Source organism: Glandiceps talaboti, chromosome 3 (genome assembly GCF_964340395.1).
Source record: "Glandiceps talaboti chromosome 3, keGlaTala1.1, whole genome shotgun sequence".
Taxonomy (NCBI): Eukaryota; Metazoa; Hemichordata; class Enteropneusta; family Spengelidae; genus Glandiceps; species Glandiceps talaboti.
Window position 1 is genome coordinate 724,599 of NC_135551.1, and position 19,580 is coordinate 744,178.

Below are 19,580 nucleotides of genomic sequence, written 5' to 3' on the forward strand. Positions count from 1 at the left end.
GTATTGCAAGGAGTAAGTTTATGGGGAGGGGGTTGTATTACAAGGAGTAAGTTTATGGGGAGGGGGTTGTATTGCAAGGAGTAAGTATATGGGGAGGGGGTTGTATTGCAGGTAGTAAGTGTATGGGGAGGGGGTTGTATTGCAAGTAGTAAGTATATGGGGAGGGGGTTGTATTGCAAGTAGTAAGTGTATGGGGAGGGGGTTGTATTGCAAGTAGTAAGTTTATGGGGAGGGGGTTGTATTGCAAGGAATACATGTTTGGGGAGGGGGGTTGTATTGCAGGTAGTAAGTGTATGGGGAGGGGGTTGTATTGCAAGTAGTAAGTTTATGGGGAGGGGGTTGTATTGCAAGGAATACATGTTTGGGGAGGGGGGTTGTATTGCAGGTAGTAAGTGTATGGGGAGGGGGTTGTATTGCAAGTAGTAAGTGTATGGGGAGGGGTTGTATTGCAAGGAGTAAGTATATGGGGAGGGGGTTGTATTGCAAGTAGTAAGTGTATGGGGAGGGGTTGTATTGCAAGGAGTAAGTATATGGGGAGGGGGTTGTATTGCAGGTAGTATGTGTATGGGGAGGGGGTTGTATTGCAGGTAGTAAGTGTATGGGGAGGGGGTTGTATTGCAAGTAGTAAGTGTATGGGGAGGGGGTTGTATTGCAAGTAGTAAGTGTATGGGGAGGGGTTGTATTGCAAGGAGTAAGTGTATGGGGAGGGGGTTGTATTGCAAGTAGTAAGTGTATGGGGAGGGGTTGTATTGCTAGTAGTAAGTGAATGGGGAGGGGTTGTATTGCAGGTAGTATGTGTATGGGGAGGGGGTTGTATTGCAAGTAGTAAGTGTATGGGGAGGGGTTGTATTGCAAGGAGTAAGTGTATGGGGAGGGGTTGTATTGCAGGTAGTATGTGTATGGGGAGGGGGTTGTATTGCAAGTAGTAAGTGTATGGGGAGGGGTTGTATTGCAAGGAGTAAGTGTATGGGGAGGGGGTTGTATTACAAGGAGTATGTGTATGGGGAGGGGGTTGTATTGCAAGGAGTAAGTGTATGGGGAGGGGGTTGTATTGCAAGGAATACATGTTTGGGGAGGGGTTGTATTGCAAGTAGTAAGTGTATGGGGAGGGGGGTTGTAATGCAAGGAGTAAGTGTATGGGGAGGGGGGTTGTAATGCAAGGAGTATGTGTATGGGGAGGGGGTTGTATTGCAGGTAGTAAGTATATGGGGAGGGGGTTGTAATGCAAGGAGTAAGTGTATGGGGAGGGGGTTGTATTGCAAGTAGTAAGTATATGGGGAGGGGGTTGTATTGCAGGTAGTAAGTGTATGGGGAGGGGGTTGTATTGCAAGTAGTAAGTATATGGGGAGGGGGTTGTATTGCAAGGAGTAAGTATATGGGGAGGGGGTTGTATTGCAAGTAGTATGTGTATGGGGAGGGGGTTGTATTGCAAGTAGTAAGTGTATGGGGAGGGGGTTGTATTGCAAGGAGTAAGTGTATGGGGAGGGGGTTGTATTGCAGGTAGTAAGTGTATGGGGAGGGGGTTGTATTGCAAGTAGTAAGTGTATGGGGAGGGGGTTGTATTGCAAGTAGTAAGTGTATGGGGAGGGGGTTGTATTGCAAGTAGTAAGTGTATGGGGAGGGGTTGTATTGCAAGTAGTATGTGTATGGGGAGGGGGTTGTATTGCAGGTAGTAAGTGTATGGGGAGGGGGTTGTATTGCAAGGAGTAAGTATATGGGGAGGGGGTTGTATTACAAGGAGTATGTGTATGGGGAGGGGGTTGTATTACAAGGAGTATGTGTATGGGGAGGAGTAGTATACACATTGGGGTTCGTGGACCAAACTTCTGTAAACCTACTCACCCCTGGGGAGCCTTACAGGAGTGGTTTTAGAACTTACTTATACAAGAAAGTAATTCCAGACCAGATGAACACCAATTAATATATGTATAATATTGAAAAAGAATTGAATATATACTAAACTTAAATAAGATATGATTAATGAAAATATGAAAGGTACCAATGAATTGATTAGTTATCTGGAATGGGTTTGTAGTGCTTACACAAGATCATACAAATTGGTTGGTGGAGTGAATAAAACCAACAAACAGTGGTTCCCCTGGACCTGACTATGATTATTAGTGATCTGATTATGTTCAGGTGTCCATTCACACTGAATACATTATGCTGTGCCCTGTGCCTGTCTGTGGTAATGAGCGTCTTATGAATATGCACCGTAACAAAGTAACAAAACTGCAGGTGGTTGGGGAGGGTTTGGAATACCTCGGAAACCGGACGTGGAACCGCCAACTTGAAATGGACTTCTTCCTTAATTTGGCTTGAATGGAACAACCAGGGTATGTTTTCTGTCTAAATGTGTGTAATTTGGCTTTCAGGAGGTATAACTTTAGTTATTGCTGGACCATTCATTATATAAATACAATAATTCATGCATATCGTTGGACCAGTTCATGTACTGACACTGTAATTCCTGTTTAGATGACTTACCCAGCCTCATCAGCAACTTCCTGCATCAAACCATCTACACTCTGTTGAGGTACTGTTAATGTTGTTGTGTTACTCATTGTGTCCTCCATTACTTGTGATTGCACATCTAAATCTTCAAATGACCTTTCAAATTTATCCATTAAATTTGATATCTAGAAAATGAGAAACAAAAAAAACCCAAAAAAACAAATAAAGTTGGTTAATTGATTTAAAAATGCAAAAGAAAAACAAGCCTTCATAAAATACACAGACCTCTCAAAAATGGAGAAATGATTGAAAAGAATTGGTTGCAACAACTAAATACTACAAAGTGTCTGATAATGCAAGATATTGCTGAATTTTGATTATTGAACCAGAAGATCTGAGTCAAGGCCAAAATACGTCTCAAAAGAAAAGTTTAAACCTGGCAATATGGGGGTAGACATTTGAATGTTGTCGCTATGTATTAATGTATTAATGTTTTTGAGTTATGTGGTAAATCATGATTGTTCACTACAAATATGGCTGCCATTGAGAAAAAGTAATATAAGCACCAAAAATAATGCATGTTTTTTGTTTATCTGGTCCTGTGTTATCTAGAGACATGATCTAAAGGCAATCAGCCATACACAGAATTGCAACAAAGGGTCTGTAAATTGTAATATGTAAGTAATACCTTAATTCAATTTTGATGGTCTACCCTATAGGTCAAGGTCAAAGGTCAGTGCCATACAAGAGAGCTTGCATGTGATTATATGGGGGTAGACACTTGAATGGAGTCTCTATGCATTGAAGTGTTTGAGTTATGCAGTCAAATAGTAATTTTTTACTACAATATGGCTGCCATTCAGTAAAAGTGACATGAGCACCAAAAATAATATTTGTGTATATTTCTTTCCTTCAATATTACTTGTAAACATGATTTAAAGAAATTGGCAATATGTAAATGCATACTACAATGTGTCTGTGATGGGCAGGAATTGCTTTGATTTTGATAATTGGCACTGAAAGTCAAGGTCAAAATATACCCATGACAACCATAATGTACCCATGACAACAGTGACAACCATAATATACCTGTGACAACCATATCCATGACAACCATAATATATCCCTGGCAACAATAATATACCCATGAAAACCATAATATACCCATGGAAACCATAACATACCCATGAAACCTATAATATACAATGTATACCCATGAAACCTATATTATATTATATCATGCTACTATGCGCCATTCTGATTGGATAATAACTGTGGTAAAATCCCATTTTACCACGGCTGGCAGTGGTAAAATGGGCCCCTAAACTAGCATATGAATAGTACATACAAGCTGAATGTGTTCGTTCTTATACCAATAAGTTAACACTTCCTCAGAGTAAAGGTGTGTCAGGTATCCTGTACAATAGTTTGGGTTACAGTAGTCCAAATAATTCCACTGATAACCTTGCGATCGAAAGCAACGATTGATCAGTGGCTTCAACATCACTGGCCATGGCTGATAAGGTACAAGTTCTCCCATGCAACGAGCCGTCTCAGCGTCCTGCTCTCGTTGAATCAAGCAACACCAATTGAACTTTTAACCATCAGTCAAGTGCGTCAGGATTATTTCAAAACTGTACATTTTCAGGTTCAGTCAATGTTCAATTTGTTAACCATTAAATTAAAGTAGACTGTGTAACGTCGCGTCTCTGATTTACTGTCTCGAGCTTTCTCCGATTCAACTGATTCAACGCCGAGACATCTATTTTTAGCAGTGTACAAGATTGTATTGTTCATATGTAAATATCCAAACAAAATTGTTACTTTCTTTGACCTCTTGCCCCGTTTTCTTTGTTGCTAGTTTCAACGCGTTTTCGATATGCATTATATGATGTAAATAAAGTAATTTATCAATGCAATGCAGTGTATGGTTTGTGTTCATAAAGTTCATGCAGTGTGTGTAGGGGCGACATGAACGTATCCACTCATCAAAATATGCTCGTTCCCGACGATCTATTACCGACGATCTTTTTCTGTACGTGCGAATTCGCCTTTTTCAGGCATAAAAATAACCACAGAATCACATTTAGAAGATATAGACACATATTTTGATATAATATAATAGCAATAACCCCCGCCGAAGGCGGGTATACACTCGAATTTGGTACAATTCGCTCCATATAGCACTCGCCATTCGGCTCGTGCTATATGTCGCGAATTGTACCAAAATCTCGTGTATACCCGCCTTCGGCGGGGGTTATTGCTTAAATATACCCCTGACAACCTTAATAATATACCGATGAAAACCATAATATACCCCTGACAACCATAATATACCCATGACAACCATAATATACCCGACAACCTTAATATAGCCATGAAAACCTTAGATCTACATCATTACAGCCATATTATTATCTAACTCTCCATTAGATCGATATCATTACAGCCATGTTATTATCTAACTCTCCATTAGATCTACATCATTACAGCCATATTATTATCTAACTCTCTATTAGATCGATATCATTACAGCTATATTATTATCTAACTCTCCATTAGATCTACATCATTACAGCCATATTATTATCTAACTCTCCATTAGATCGATATCATTACAGCTATATTATTATCTAACTCTCCATTAGATCTACATCATTACAGCCATGTTATTATCTAACTCTCCATTAGATCGATATCATTACAGCCATATTATTATCTAACTCTCTATTAGATCTACATCATTACAGCCATATTATTATCTAACTCTCCATTAGATCTACATCATTACAGCCATATTATTATCTAACTCTCCATTAGATCTACATCATTACAGCCATATTATTATCTAACTCTCTATTAGATCGATATCATTACAGCCATGTTATTATCTAACTATCCATTAGATCTACATCATTACAGCCATATTATTATCTAACTCTCTATTAGATCGATATCATTACAGCCATGTTATTATCTAACTCTCCATTAGATCTACATCATTACAGCCATATTATTATCTAACTCTCCATTAGATCGATATCATTACAGCTATATTATTATCTAACTCTCCATTAGATCTACATCATTACAGCCATGTTATTATCTAACTCTCCATTAGATCGATATCATTACAGCCATATTATTATCTAACTCTCTATTAGATCTACATCATTACAGCCATATTATTATCTAACTCTCCATTAGATCTACATCATTACAGCCATATTATTATCTAACTCTCCATTAGATCTACATCATTACAGCCATATTATTATCTAACTCTCTATTAGATCGATATCATTACAGCCATGTTATTATCTAACTCTCCATTAGATCTACATCATTACAGCCATATTATTATCTAACTCTCTATTAGATCGATATCATTACAGCCATGTTATTATCTAACTCTCCATTAGATCTACATCATTACAGCCATGTTATTATCTAACTCTCCATTAGATCTACATCATTACAGCCATGTTATTATCTAACTCTCCATTAGATCTACATCATTACAGCCATGTTATTATATAACTCTCTATTAGATCTACATCATTACAGCCATGTTATCTAACTCTCCATTAGATCTACATCATTACAACCATGTTATTATCTAACTCTCCATTAGATCTACATCATTACAGCCATGTTATTATATAACTCTCCATTAGATCTACATCATTACAGCCATGTTATCTAACTCTCCATTAGATCTACATCATTACAACCATGTTATTATATAACTCTCCATTAGATCTACATCATTACAGCCATGTTATTATATAACTCTCCATTAGATCTACATCATTACAGCCATGTTATTATATAACTCTCCATTAGATCTACATCATTACAACCATGTTATTATCTAACTCTCCATTAGATCTACATCATTACAGCCATGTTATTATATAACTCTCCATTAGATCTACATCATTACAGCCATATTATTATCTAACTCTCCATTAGATCTACATCATTACAACCATGTTATTATCTAACTCTTCACTAGATCTACATCATTACAGCCATATTATTATCTAACTCTCTATTAGATCGATATCATGACAGCCATATTATCTAACTCTCCATTAGATCTACACCATTACAGCCATGTTATTATCTAACTCTCTATTAGATCGATATCATGACAGCCATATTATCTAACTCTCCATTAGATCTACACCATTACAGCCATATTATTATCTAACTCTCCATTAGATCTACATCATTACAGCCATGTTATTATCTAACTCTCCATTAGATCTACATCATTACAGCCATGTTATTATCTAACTCTCTATTAGATCTACATCATTACAGCCATGTTATTATATAACTCTCCATTAGATCTACATCATTACAACCATGTTATTATCTAACTCTCTATTAGATCTACATCATTACAGCCATGTTATTATCTAACTCTCTATTAGATCTACATCATTACAGCCATGTTATTATCTAACTCTCTATCAGATCTACACCATTACAGCCATGTTATTATCTAACTCTCCATTAGATCTACATCATTACAGCCATGTTATTATCTAACTCTCCATTAGATCTACATCATTACAGCCATGTTATTATCTAACTCTCTATTAGATCTACATCATTACAGCCATGTTATCTAACTCTCCATTAGATCTACATCATTACAGCCATGTTATCTAACTCTCCATTAGATCTACATCATTACAACCATGTTATTATCTAACTCTCTATTAGATCTACATCATTACAGCCATGTTATTATCTAACTCTCTATTAGATCTACATCATTACAGCCATGTTATCTAACTCTCCATTAGATCTACATCATTACAGCCATGTTATTATCTAACTCTCTATTAGATCTACATCATTACAGCCATGTTATCTAACTCTCCATTAGATCTACATCATTACAACCATGTTATTATCTAACTCTCCATCACATCCACATGATGTTTTATTACATCTCTCTCTTCCTTGCTTTCCAATGATAACATTGCTTACAGACTGATTGCATTTAGAGTGACTGATAGACTAATAGTGTGAATGATATAGCACAACTGTACATTTAAAAAATACTGCCAATGGTGTTGTAGCACAACTGTCCAGTTTTTAAAATTGTTTATCCATATGCTAGTCCATGCTAACAATAGGTATTCATTTGCTGATTGACTATCCAGTTGCCTATCCAACCATGCATGTCGTCGCTATCTTTACAATATATGCTATCATTTGGATGTTGCTATGGGCATGGTCTTGTTGCTAGGCATATTTGCATACATTTTTTTTTATTCATTTGTCTTTCAATTCCTGTTGTTATCTTTGCAATATACATGGTTATTTGGCTGTTGCTAAGGGCATGGTCTTGTTGCTTGGCAAATTTACACACATTTTTTGAATGTTTATTCATTTGTCTCTCAATTCCTGTTATATTTGCAATATATGTTATTAGTTAGCTGTTGCTATGGATGTGGTCTTGTTGCTAGGGAAATTTACATACATTTTTTGAATGTTTATTCATGTTTTTCAATTCCTGTTTGTATCTTTGCAATATATGTGATTATATGGCTGTTGCTATGGGTGTGGGCTTGTTGCTAGGTAAAGTTATATATTTTTAGAATGTTTATTCAATTGTCTATTAATCCCTGTTGTTATCTTTGTGAAATACACAACCGTTTGGCTCTTGCTATGGGTGTGGTCATGGTTGCTAGGGATATTTGCATACATTTTTTAAATCTTTACTCACTTGCCTATCAGATGTTGTTATATGACCAAAATATACTGCCATTTGGTAGTTGCTAAGAGTCATGGTTGCTAGGGCCAATTGCGTCAAAATATTTTGAAGAAAATCTGCAGGATAACACTTCCTGAAACAACTCACCAAGTTTCTGTCTCATTGACCAAGTACCTTTTGAGATATAAACTTTTGACCAAAATTCACATGTTTACACCTAATTTGCATCTATACACCCACAGGTGCATCCCTGTTAAATTTCAGCCCAATCTAGTAGTTTTGGAATTATAGGTTTTAGCCTTAATTTGCATATTACTGAGGTAATTTTGGAGTTTTACGTTTTTTGACCAAAAATCACATTTTTTTGACCCAAAACCCACACCTCTGATGCAATCATTTTCATTCGAACAATTTCCCAACTAGACACCAGAAGTAACACGACCACCAAATATCAAAGCAATCCGTCCTGCAGTTTTTGACTTTAAGTTGTTCCCACACACACACACACACACACATCCACACACACATGCGCACACACACATGCACACACACACGCGCGCACACACACGCACACACACACGCACGCGCACGCGCACACACACACACACACACACACACACACACACACACACACACACACACACACACACAGTGTTTCCGCTGCCCACTCACCAAATCGCAAAATGCGAATAAAATCTGCATTTGGCAAGAATATTTTTGATACAATTAGCAAAACTTGCGAAGCCAATTTAGAATAGGGCACCAGAGAATCTATACGTAATGCTTGTGGTTTCTTTGTCACAAGGGTGAACATTCGTAATTTAAACTAAATTGTATTACATTTAGAAGGAAGTGTACATATTGTGCATTCCTCAAAAGTTAAACAAATCATAAAATTGTTACATCAGCAATGCAAATAAATGTCCCATCCAACAAACTTGTAAGTTCCGCTGTGTAAAACTTTGCAATATCTGATCATGCGATCCATGCTTGTAAAATTTGAACATGTAGTTCGTCACATGCAAGGGGCGATGGAAGATGAGTCGTCTTTACCAGGCCCTTTCATTATGCAGGCCGAAAAACGAAACAATACCGCAATGCACAAACTGAGTTTCATGACATGAAGTACAAACGACAATGTGAACTTTCAGTTTGACAGAGATACAGTTGTAAAAGTGTTTGATACAAATTTTGTGTCGCTGAGGAGAATTGTTAACTCGGTATACATGAAGATATTCGTTTATTCTTGAACGATGCCTTAACATAATGTGTGAACCATTATGGTTCACCTTAGATGAAGAGCCTGGTATAGTGAATGGTAAATTCACGTAATGCGTTCGATCTAGTAACGAAGCTCAAAAAGAAAAAGTTTCAGTTTTAGTGAGAATGAAATGGTGACGTGGTAGTTTGAATTTATCTAAGTGAAGTTTGCAGCATAGACTGTCCAACGATGTGGTCCATCTGATCATTGCTTCGCTCGTGAGGGAAGATGCTTCATAGTAATTATGAATTGCCGTGCTATCGATGGAAACCTTTTCTATCCTCATCTGTTAATAAGTAACCAATCATGTGGATAAGTAATGATAATATCGCATAGTTTCTAAACTACCCAAGACGTGCTCTCCACGGCAGGAAATGGTCACGGGGCACATGAAACTGTTCAAATGTTATGCATACATATGGGTCATATTCAAATTTCACATGTCACACTGCACATTGAGATTTAGAAAATACTTACAATGAGAACTGACTAAAACCTAGATGTCTGGTGTTACAACTTTGAAGCAAAGATGAGAACCGTACATTTGCCAACATGACATGAAAAATGTATGTAAATAAACAGAGTAAAAACATACAAGTTTGCGTTATTATCTTTATTTCTATAAGTTCATTTTTATCGCAAAAGTTTGGCTAATTGAAAGTCTGGTTTGGCTAATACATTTTGAGGCAAATTGGCCAAATTGCTAGTAAAATGTTTGACCCAGACGAAACACTGCACACACACACACACACCCACCCACACCCACACACACACACCCACACACACACACACAGGCAGACACTTTGCCATGCCTATAGCACTACTGAACCTTATCAGTTCAGTTGTGCTGAAAAGTATATTTTTGCACCTTATATGAAAGCTATACAGGACTGTAGCATATGGTAACATTGTGATACTTTGGTGTTACAAACTCTCACTATAAACAAGTCTTAAAGTATACTTCCACATACCTTTTCTAGATTCATTGATCTCATTGCTGAGTCCATAGCTTTGACTACACCAGCCATTGATGAGGTCACCTTCTTCATTGTCACGGCTGTTTGAACTCTAGAAGCAGTAGCATCCACACGAGCACTCATTCGTCGAAAGTTTAATGCTTGATTCTTCTGCCGTATAGAGTTCTCTGCATGTATCTTTGCCCCTTCCATGTTGCCCTTTTGAATAGCCTGATACCATAACAACAAATAAAACACATGGTTAATAAGTTAGTGTATGGAAAATACATTTATATAAATTATAAAATAGCGCAAATATTGCGTTGCCGCACAACTTCATGTTCAGGGCAATGATAGATATATAATTTTTTGAAGATTTAAAGTTGTAACCAAAGCAAAACAAAATTTTCATACCTAATTTCCATCATCATAATCCAGCCATCCTATGTTGGAAGTGTACAAGACAAGTATAGCAACATCCTAATCAAACTTTAAAGGGATGTGTCTGCAAGGTTTTGTACTTCTTTATTTTTTAAAATCAATTTGGAACCAAGTCATACCAATGTAACGGGTTTATCTTTCTTGGTTGTCTTATTGTAATATTGTAAAAGCCAGCTACATTCAGTTTATATGGGTAGGTGATGAAACAGCTGTCTTACAATATATTACATAATCCAGTCATAAACCAAACTGGCCATGCTACAGGCTTTACCACCAGAGGAAATAGTAAAGTAAACATTATAGTTAATTAACAATGTACTGTTCTCACTGTGTCACCTATTAATGAGGACAAATCTACACATTCTCAACAAAGTTAAGCTCAATCTACTGGGTAATTTCAGAGTTGGAGATTTTTGAGGAAAAGCAATGACAAAGAATAACACTTCTAGAAACATCTCACCAAGTTTCAAACTCATTCACTTAGTATTTTTTGAGATATAAGTTTTTGACCAAAATTCACATTTTTACACCTTAATTCCATATCACTCATGGAATCATGGTATGCTTAACATATCTTCGTCCATACATCCCTAAATGCATTTCCATTAAATTTCAGCCCAATCTGCTCAGTGGTTTTGGAATTATAGATTTTTAACCAAAAAGACATATTTTCAGCCCTAATTTGCATATCACTGATGGAATCATCCCGTCATGAACAAATCTTACTTTACACCCCCTTAAGAATGTTCCCACCTAATTTCGCACCAATCTGCCCAGTAGTTTCTGAGTTTAAGTTTTTTGACCAAAAATCACATTTTTTGACCCAAACCCACATCCCTGATGCAATCACTTTCATTTGAACAATTTCCCAACTAGACACCAGAAGTAACATGACCACCAAATATCAAAGCAATCGGTCCAGCAGTTTTTGACTTAAAGTTGTTTACACACATACACACACACACACACAAACACAGACAGACAGACAGACAGACAGACAGACAGACACTTTGCCATGCCTATAGCACTACTGAACCTTATCAGTTCAGTTGTGCTAATAATCATATAAATTAACAAATACACTCGTAGTCACCACTCCATACAGTACACTTGTAGGGCTTCAGTCATTACCACTCCATACAGTACACTTGTAAGACTTCAGTCATCAACACTCCATACAGTACACTTGTAGGGCTTCAGTCATTACCACTCCATACAGTACACTTCTAAGGACTTCAGTCATCACCACTCCATACAGTACACTTGTAGAGCTTCAGTCATTACCACTCCATACAGTACACTTGTAGGGCTTCAGTCATTACCACTCCATACAGTCCACTTGTAGGGCTTCAGTCATCAACACTCCATACAGTACACTTGTAGGGCTTCAGTCATTACCACTCCATACAGTACACTTGTAGGACTTCAGTCATCAACAATCCATACAGTACACTTGTAGGGCTTCAGTCATTACCACTCCATACAGTACACTTCTAAGGACTTCATTCATCACCACTCCATACAGTACACTTGTAGAGCTTCAGTCATTACCACTCCATACAGTACACTTGTAGGGCTTCAGTCATCACCACTCCATACAGTACACTTCTAAGGACTTCAGTCATCACCACTCCATACAGTACACTTGTAGAGCTTCAGTCATTACCACTCATGGCATACAGTCACTCCATACAGTACACTTGTAGGACTTCAGTCATTACCACTCCATACAGTACACTTGTAGGGCTTCAGTCATTACCACTCCATACAGTACACCTGTAGGGCTTCAGTCATTACCACTCCATACAGTACACTTCTGGGCTTCAGTCATTACCACTCATGGCATACAGTCACTCCATACAGTACACTTGTAGGACTTCAGTCATTACCACTCCATACAGTACACTTGTAGGGCTTCAGTCATTACCACTCCATGCAGTACACCTGTAGGGCTTCAGTAATTACCACTCCATACAGTACACTTCTGGGCTTCAGTCATTACCACTCATGGCATACAGTCACTCCATACAGTACACTTGTAGGGCTTCAGTCATTACCACTCATGGCATACAGTCACTCCATACAGTACACTTCTAAGGACTTCAGTTATCACCACTCCATACAGTACACTTGTAGGACGTCAGTCATCACCACTCCATACAGTACACTTGTAGGGCTTCAGCCTTCAACACTCCATACAGTACACTTGTAAGGACTTCAGTCATCACCACTCCATACAGTACACTTGTAGGACTTCAGTCATCACCACTCCATACAGTACACTTGTAGGACTTCAGTCATCACCACTCCATACAGTACACTTGTAAGGACTTCAGTCATCACCACTCCATACAGTACACTTGTAGGACTTCAGTCATCACTACTCCATACAGTACACTTGTAGGGCTTCAGCCTTCAACACTCCATACAGTACACTTGTAAGGACTGCAGTCATCACCACTCCATACAGTACACTTGTAGGACTTCAGTCATTACCACTCCATACAGTACACTTATAGGGTTTCAGCCATCACCACTCCATACAGTACACTTGCAGGGCTTCAGTCGTGTGTGTGTGTGTGTGTGTGTGTGTGTGTGTGTGTGTGTGTGTACAGTGTAATGATTTGTTTTATAGAAATAAATGTATACTTACCTTTTTCAGCTTGGTCTTTTCTGTTTTTTCTTCTTTTTCACATTTTTTTGCTTGCCTCTCCAAGTCTTTGGCAGCAAACTTCAGATTAAACAAATGTTCTAAAATACTGCATTAAGGAAAATAGGCATCATAGATACCGCCATACATAGACAAATGAATGAAAATATATTTGTCATTTGGACAGGAAAGATATCAAAGCAACACATCACAATATGTGATAGATGATAAATCATTCAAGTATTTATGAGCACTATAAGGTTACTATAAGGTATGTCAGAGTTAAACCGGAATGGCGGATATAAAAGGCCCCTAACCTCATGGGGGTTATTGTCAGATTTGAGTGCAGACAATTACATATCTACCCTCTCTGAATAACCGTGCTAATAATGAGCAGCTGGTGATTTTCATAACAAATTTAGTATGTGTAAACTTGTGAATGTCTGTGGAATGCGGGTTTTGCCATAGAAACTTAGAAAGGTGATATTTAAACATGGTAGAGACAATTTAGTACAAAACACCATCAAACTAGGTTTCTTCATTACTAGTGAAAAGCCGTTAAAATTTAAACCTGGGATTAAAACGCCTGTTAATCACACTTGTTCAAATACGGGTACATAAATCCATGAAAGTTTGTGTAGCAATCAACGTTATCTTGAAGTAAACATGATTTATAATCAGTACCTCTCAATGCTCCATCATAACAGCATGTGCTTGCTTGCTTTCAGAAAACATCGGCATTATTCCTAATGTGTATAAAAATTAAAAGTAACAATGCTAAAATGCTAAAACACAAATAGCGATGCACATGTCTGCTGACTCTCTGCATACCTCGAGATAGATCTAGTTATTTTGACGTGGATTTTTAGGGCGGTCAACTATATGTCAACTATATGTAAACTACCAATCAAAAAGGCTAAAAAATAGCACCAATGGCATTATAGCACAACTGTACAGTTTTAATAATAGCACTACTGAAGCTTATCAGTGTGCTAAAAAGGATTTTTGAGGTTGGCTATAAATAATTCCAGTGTCTTACAGCTTTAACCCTGGAGGATTTTTGGGTTTGGCTATAAATAATTCCGGTGTCTTACAGCTTTAACCCTGGAAAATTTTCATGACGAATAAATCGAACTACACACGCGATAGTGCAACACCTTTGCCAAACCTTCGTGACACTCTAAGGTCGCTTGAAGGTTCACCGGCAAGCTTGTTCAAATCTTTTTTTTGATAAAGCTTCAATTAATGTTTTCTCTGAAGTTTAGACGAAGGTTTGTGGGTAAAGCTTATGTGAAGCTTACTTTCAAAGGTTAAACTAAGTTGTCTTGGAAGCACCTTCAATAAAGATTTGTATTACAAGCTTTGAAAGAGGTTTGTGGATAAAACCATTTTGGAAGCTTATTTTCCAAGGTCAATCTATGTTGCCGCGGAAGAACCTTCGGTAAAGATTTGTAATGAAGCTTCGACTGAGGTTTGTATTCGCAACTAGTTATGAAGCTTACTTTCAAAGGTTATACGAAGTTACCTCGGAAGAACCTTCGGTGAAAATTTATACTGAAGCTTAGACATAGGTTTGTGAGTAAAACTTGTTACGAAGCTTATTTTCGAAGGTTTAAAACGAAATGCCTCTCAGAACCTTCAGTGAAGATTTGAACGTATAACCTCGATACAAGCTTCTGGAAAGAATATTCGTCGGTATGCATTTTAAACGTAAAAATTTGATGGAATTAGCGACCACGTCGACAACTTTGTAATGTAACTTTATATATCCGTGCATTGGAAATATCAATTACTGGTATGACCTCTCAGATCATGTCTCAGAAAGCTGACCAATCAGTATGATGGACACAAATCTTTTTGACCCCTTTTTGGCACACAGCCAGCACGTGCATATCAAAACAGTCGCGACGGTGTTGGCGTCACGACATCGACCTCAGAGCTCCCGACTGAACATTGTGATATGGTATGAAATTATGGATAATTTTTCAACATTCCCTTGAAAATGGAAAATAAGATGACTGCTGTCAATGCCAATTGAAAGGTTTGGGCATTGCGAAACGGAATTGTGTACACGTTAGTCGGCCAAATTGAAGCAGACGACACTTGCGTTGCAACAGACCTGTACATCTGATGTGATGATATGTACGTGAAACCAGGTCAAATTATCAATGGATGGTTGATATTCCGACGATAGGTATTTATATAGTATATATCATATCGTATATATCATATCATATTCTGTCAGTTTTAGAACGGCTTTGATAAAAAGTGATAGTTTCAAAAATCATGAAAATGTAATTTATTCGCCATGATTAAAAAATATACAGTGTGGAATCATATCAATCAGTGTTGAAGTAAATCATTTTGCATGTTGTTCTTGAGAAACAAATCTTGGTTGTGTATGTGTATGTGTATGTATATGTGTGTGTGTGTTTGTGTAAACTATGCCAGTGAGATGTATTCATCATAAATGATATGTGGTTTGAAGAAAACCACTAAAGAATTGAAGCCAGTGTGGGAATGAAGTGACCTGTACATGTATGTGATTATTACATGTAAATATAAATGGGTAGGTATACTACATGTAGAAAAAATAAAATACATTCAGTTACCCAATGAATTCAATGAAAGAAATTAACTAACCAAAAGAAAAGAAAGCATAAACATATCAAAATGGATTGATAAAAAACACGACCAAAACATTACCAATTAGCTCTTGAAATAAACTCATCAATAACATAGATACACACAAAATTATGACAAATTGTTACAAACTGGAGTCACAAGATGTAAATAATTCTACATTATTTTTTTAACAACACCTTTTTTTTTATAACCATTCTATAGCTTGTTCTGTATTTGTGGAGATGTCAGACCATATATTGCACAACCAAATGTATTCTTAATTTAGCAGCCACCAAGGCAAAGCCAGAATTTAATTTTCTCAAAATATAAAAATGTTTTTACACCAACAGCTTCTATACATTATAACATGTGAACTTATTTTTCCACCAGTTACCAGACTTTGCATGAATGGGATAGACACTATATTTTATTAGTTTTATTTGTGCAACAACTGGGTAATAATTGAAGGACCTGATTAAATGTAAGAAATTAAAAGGTAAATCATATTGTTTGTCTCTTCAGAAATACCCCAAATTATATGTGTCCTTGAACTCAACACATGGAAATTCACGGCATGAACAAACGAGAAAATTCAAAGTGGCCATAAAAAAGTTGTGTTTATTTGCTGTTATAAATTAATAAATCAACTATGTTTTTCTACTTTAAAAAAGACTAAAAACAATAATATAATACTAAGTCCATGTTTGTAACTAATTAATTTGTAAAAGGTTTAATACATGTTTAATACATGCAGAGTTTATTTAACTAAACTGTATATATGGTGGTAGACTTTGAGGTACAAATATAAAATGAGACATCTAGGAATATAGAGATGAAACACATAGCAAGAGAATTGTATATTTGGCCAAAGACTGCACTTTGGGTTAGTTCATCTTTCTGTTTGTTGTTCACTTGTGACATTCATCTAAAGAGTAAAAAAAAATGTGAAAATTAGTCTGGATAGCCATTGTGTAAAAGTATATTTGTATTTGTAACAATAAACAGCAAAATGTAAGTAAAATACTACATCCACACCAACCATGTTGGTGATATAAATAAAGTACAAAAACAGAAAACAGCATGTTCAAGGACATGCAGCATAAAAGGAGTATTTAGTTTAATTTTAAAGTTCAGTGACTTTTATCTTGTAGACACTTTGCCAATGCCTTATTTCCTGCTTTCTCACACTTTGATTTAAAGACAGCCTGTACATTATTAGTTATTCTGGTACCATGGTATGATGATACTGTACTTTAGTCACTAAAAAGTATGTCTTTAAAATCAATATTGAACAGGTGGAATAAAGGAAATAAGGTTTTGACAAAGTTACATGAGATAAAAGTTATTGAACCTTTGACAAAGGCTGCCAATGGTGTGTAAGACTAGTCAAAGGTCGGTACCTTGAAGATTCAACAAACCTTGCTCTGGAAGAACTTCAACTCACCTTGGCAGGCCATAGCTTCGGCAAAGATTAGGAGTCCAATGATTCGACAAAGTTTGGTACTCCAAAGCTTCAACAAAGATCGGTACTCCAATGCTTCGACAAATATTGGCAATCCAAAACTTCGAAAACCCTTGGCACGCCAATGCTTCGACGAAGGTTAGCAGTGCAAAGCTTAGAAAAACCTTGGCACTCCAATGCTTCAACGATGGTTAGCAGTGCAAAGCTTTGACAAAGATCGGCACTCCAAAGCTTAGAAAAAAATCGGCACGCTGAATGGTTAATAAAGCTTTGACCCCGACATTCATATGACCTTTGACCAAGCTTCAACAAAGGTGTTGCATTATCGTGTGTGTAGGGATCTAGAATAATTTTGAGGCAATTCGAATTTCAATTTCTTAACAAATTTACCAAAAACAGTTTTTCGCTAAAATGTCCAAAATAACAATTCTAGATATAAGATGGTGGCCCTTTTCTGGCAATATACACCAGTCTATTAGCTGTGCAGTATAACAGAAATTTACCAATTACAAAATTATACATTTATTCAAGCATTTGTGTTGACTCTGTATGTTTTCATTTCCATGGCAACCATCTTGCATACTTAAGGTGCAAGAATTTCATGCGATGAGCTGAAACCGGGACAAAATATGAATAGCTAATAAAATGAGAAACAGGAATTTGACACGCAAAAAATATTCATATGTAATTTAAAACATAAAATAGAACAAAATAAATATGAAAACAAAGGAGGAAAAAAATTGTCAACAACTTGTATTAGACACAAAATCGTCTGATATTTTCATTTAGTTCCATAATTGAATGTGACACGGCAAAATACATCGTGTAAATCAGAATTGTACACTTAATAATCTTGGCAAAAAATAAATATTTCGCAAATCATAACTGAAAAGATCTTGTCTGAAAAATATTCAATCTCAGTGAAAGAGACGCAGAGCACCAGCAACTTCGAACGTTGTCACCAATGCAATGTCAAGCTGTTCCCCATGAAACCATCTACCCTCTCCTGAATAACTATCCCTCGTTACTGAGCCGCTAGATTCATCGACTAAAATAAGCCATTATTAGGTACAACTACAAGATTCACACAATACTGCTTTTTATTGTTTGTTTTTGAAAATTCACAATGTTTCACTTTCAAAAATAATTTTTTAAAACTGCGAAATGACCTCATATTGCAAGTTTTTAATGGAAAATTAAACGAAATATACCATTTTACAACCCGAAGACATGGGTGCCACAACCGCTGATCTGCAATTTTGACATGGCGATTTCGCCACCAATTTTGATCGTACAAAATCGAAACTCCATAAACAAGTCATTGAGAATGACATAGTCCCCGCTATAATTGGGTTTTAAGGAATTATCACTACTCTGATCACGCAACAACACTTGTGAACCTAAAACAAACAGACTTAGATATGTTGTGTGTGCTTGTTGGACATGGAATATGCCTCCAACAATAAAGGATTGGTTGGGTATGGGGGATCATATCACGATGAAAATGGAGTCTGAGTTATGGCTTTGGACATGGAAAATTCACAAACAAAATGGCTGCCAGGCAGCCATATTGGATCGTATCACGACGAAAATGGATATGCACATGTATGTCATAGAACACTGTCCTAATACCAACTTTGAATGAGATCTGTTCAAGCATGTCTGAGTTATGGCTTTGGACATGAAAATTCGCAAAAAAAATGGCTGACAGGCAGCCATATTGGATCGTATCACAACGAAAATGGATATGCACATGTATGTCATAGAACACTGTCCTAATACCAACTTTGAATGAGACCTGTTTAAGCATGTCTGAGTTATGGCTTTGGACATGGAAAATTCACAAACAAAATGGCTGCCAGGCAGCCATATTGGATCGTATCACGACGAAAATGGATATACACATGTATGTCATAGAACACTGTCCTAATACCAACTTTGAATGAGATCTGTTCAAGCATGTCTAAATTATGGCTTTGGACATGAAAATTCAC

The 19,580-nt window shown here is 36.8% G+C and overlaps 1 protein-coding gene across 1 annotated transcript in view; it reads right to left on the minus strand.

Annotated features, from left to right (window-relative positions):
- Positions 1–19,580, minus strand: part of LOC144453922 (charged multivesicular body protein 1B2-like) — a 32,258-nt gene that overhangs the window by 2,573 nt on the left and 10,105 nt on the right. Inside the window, exons 2-4 of the mRNA XM_078145277.1 lie at positions 13,503–13,600; positions 10,424–10,639; positions 2,488–2,639 (exon numbers count right to left, since the gene is read on the minus strand). Of these exons, the coding sequence (XP_078001403.1) occupies positions 2,488–2,639; positions 10,424–10,639; positions 13,503–13,600 (466 nt within the window). The remainder of the gene's footprint in view (positions 1–2,487; positions 2,640–10,423; positions 10,640–13,502; positions 13,601–19,580) is intronic.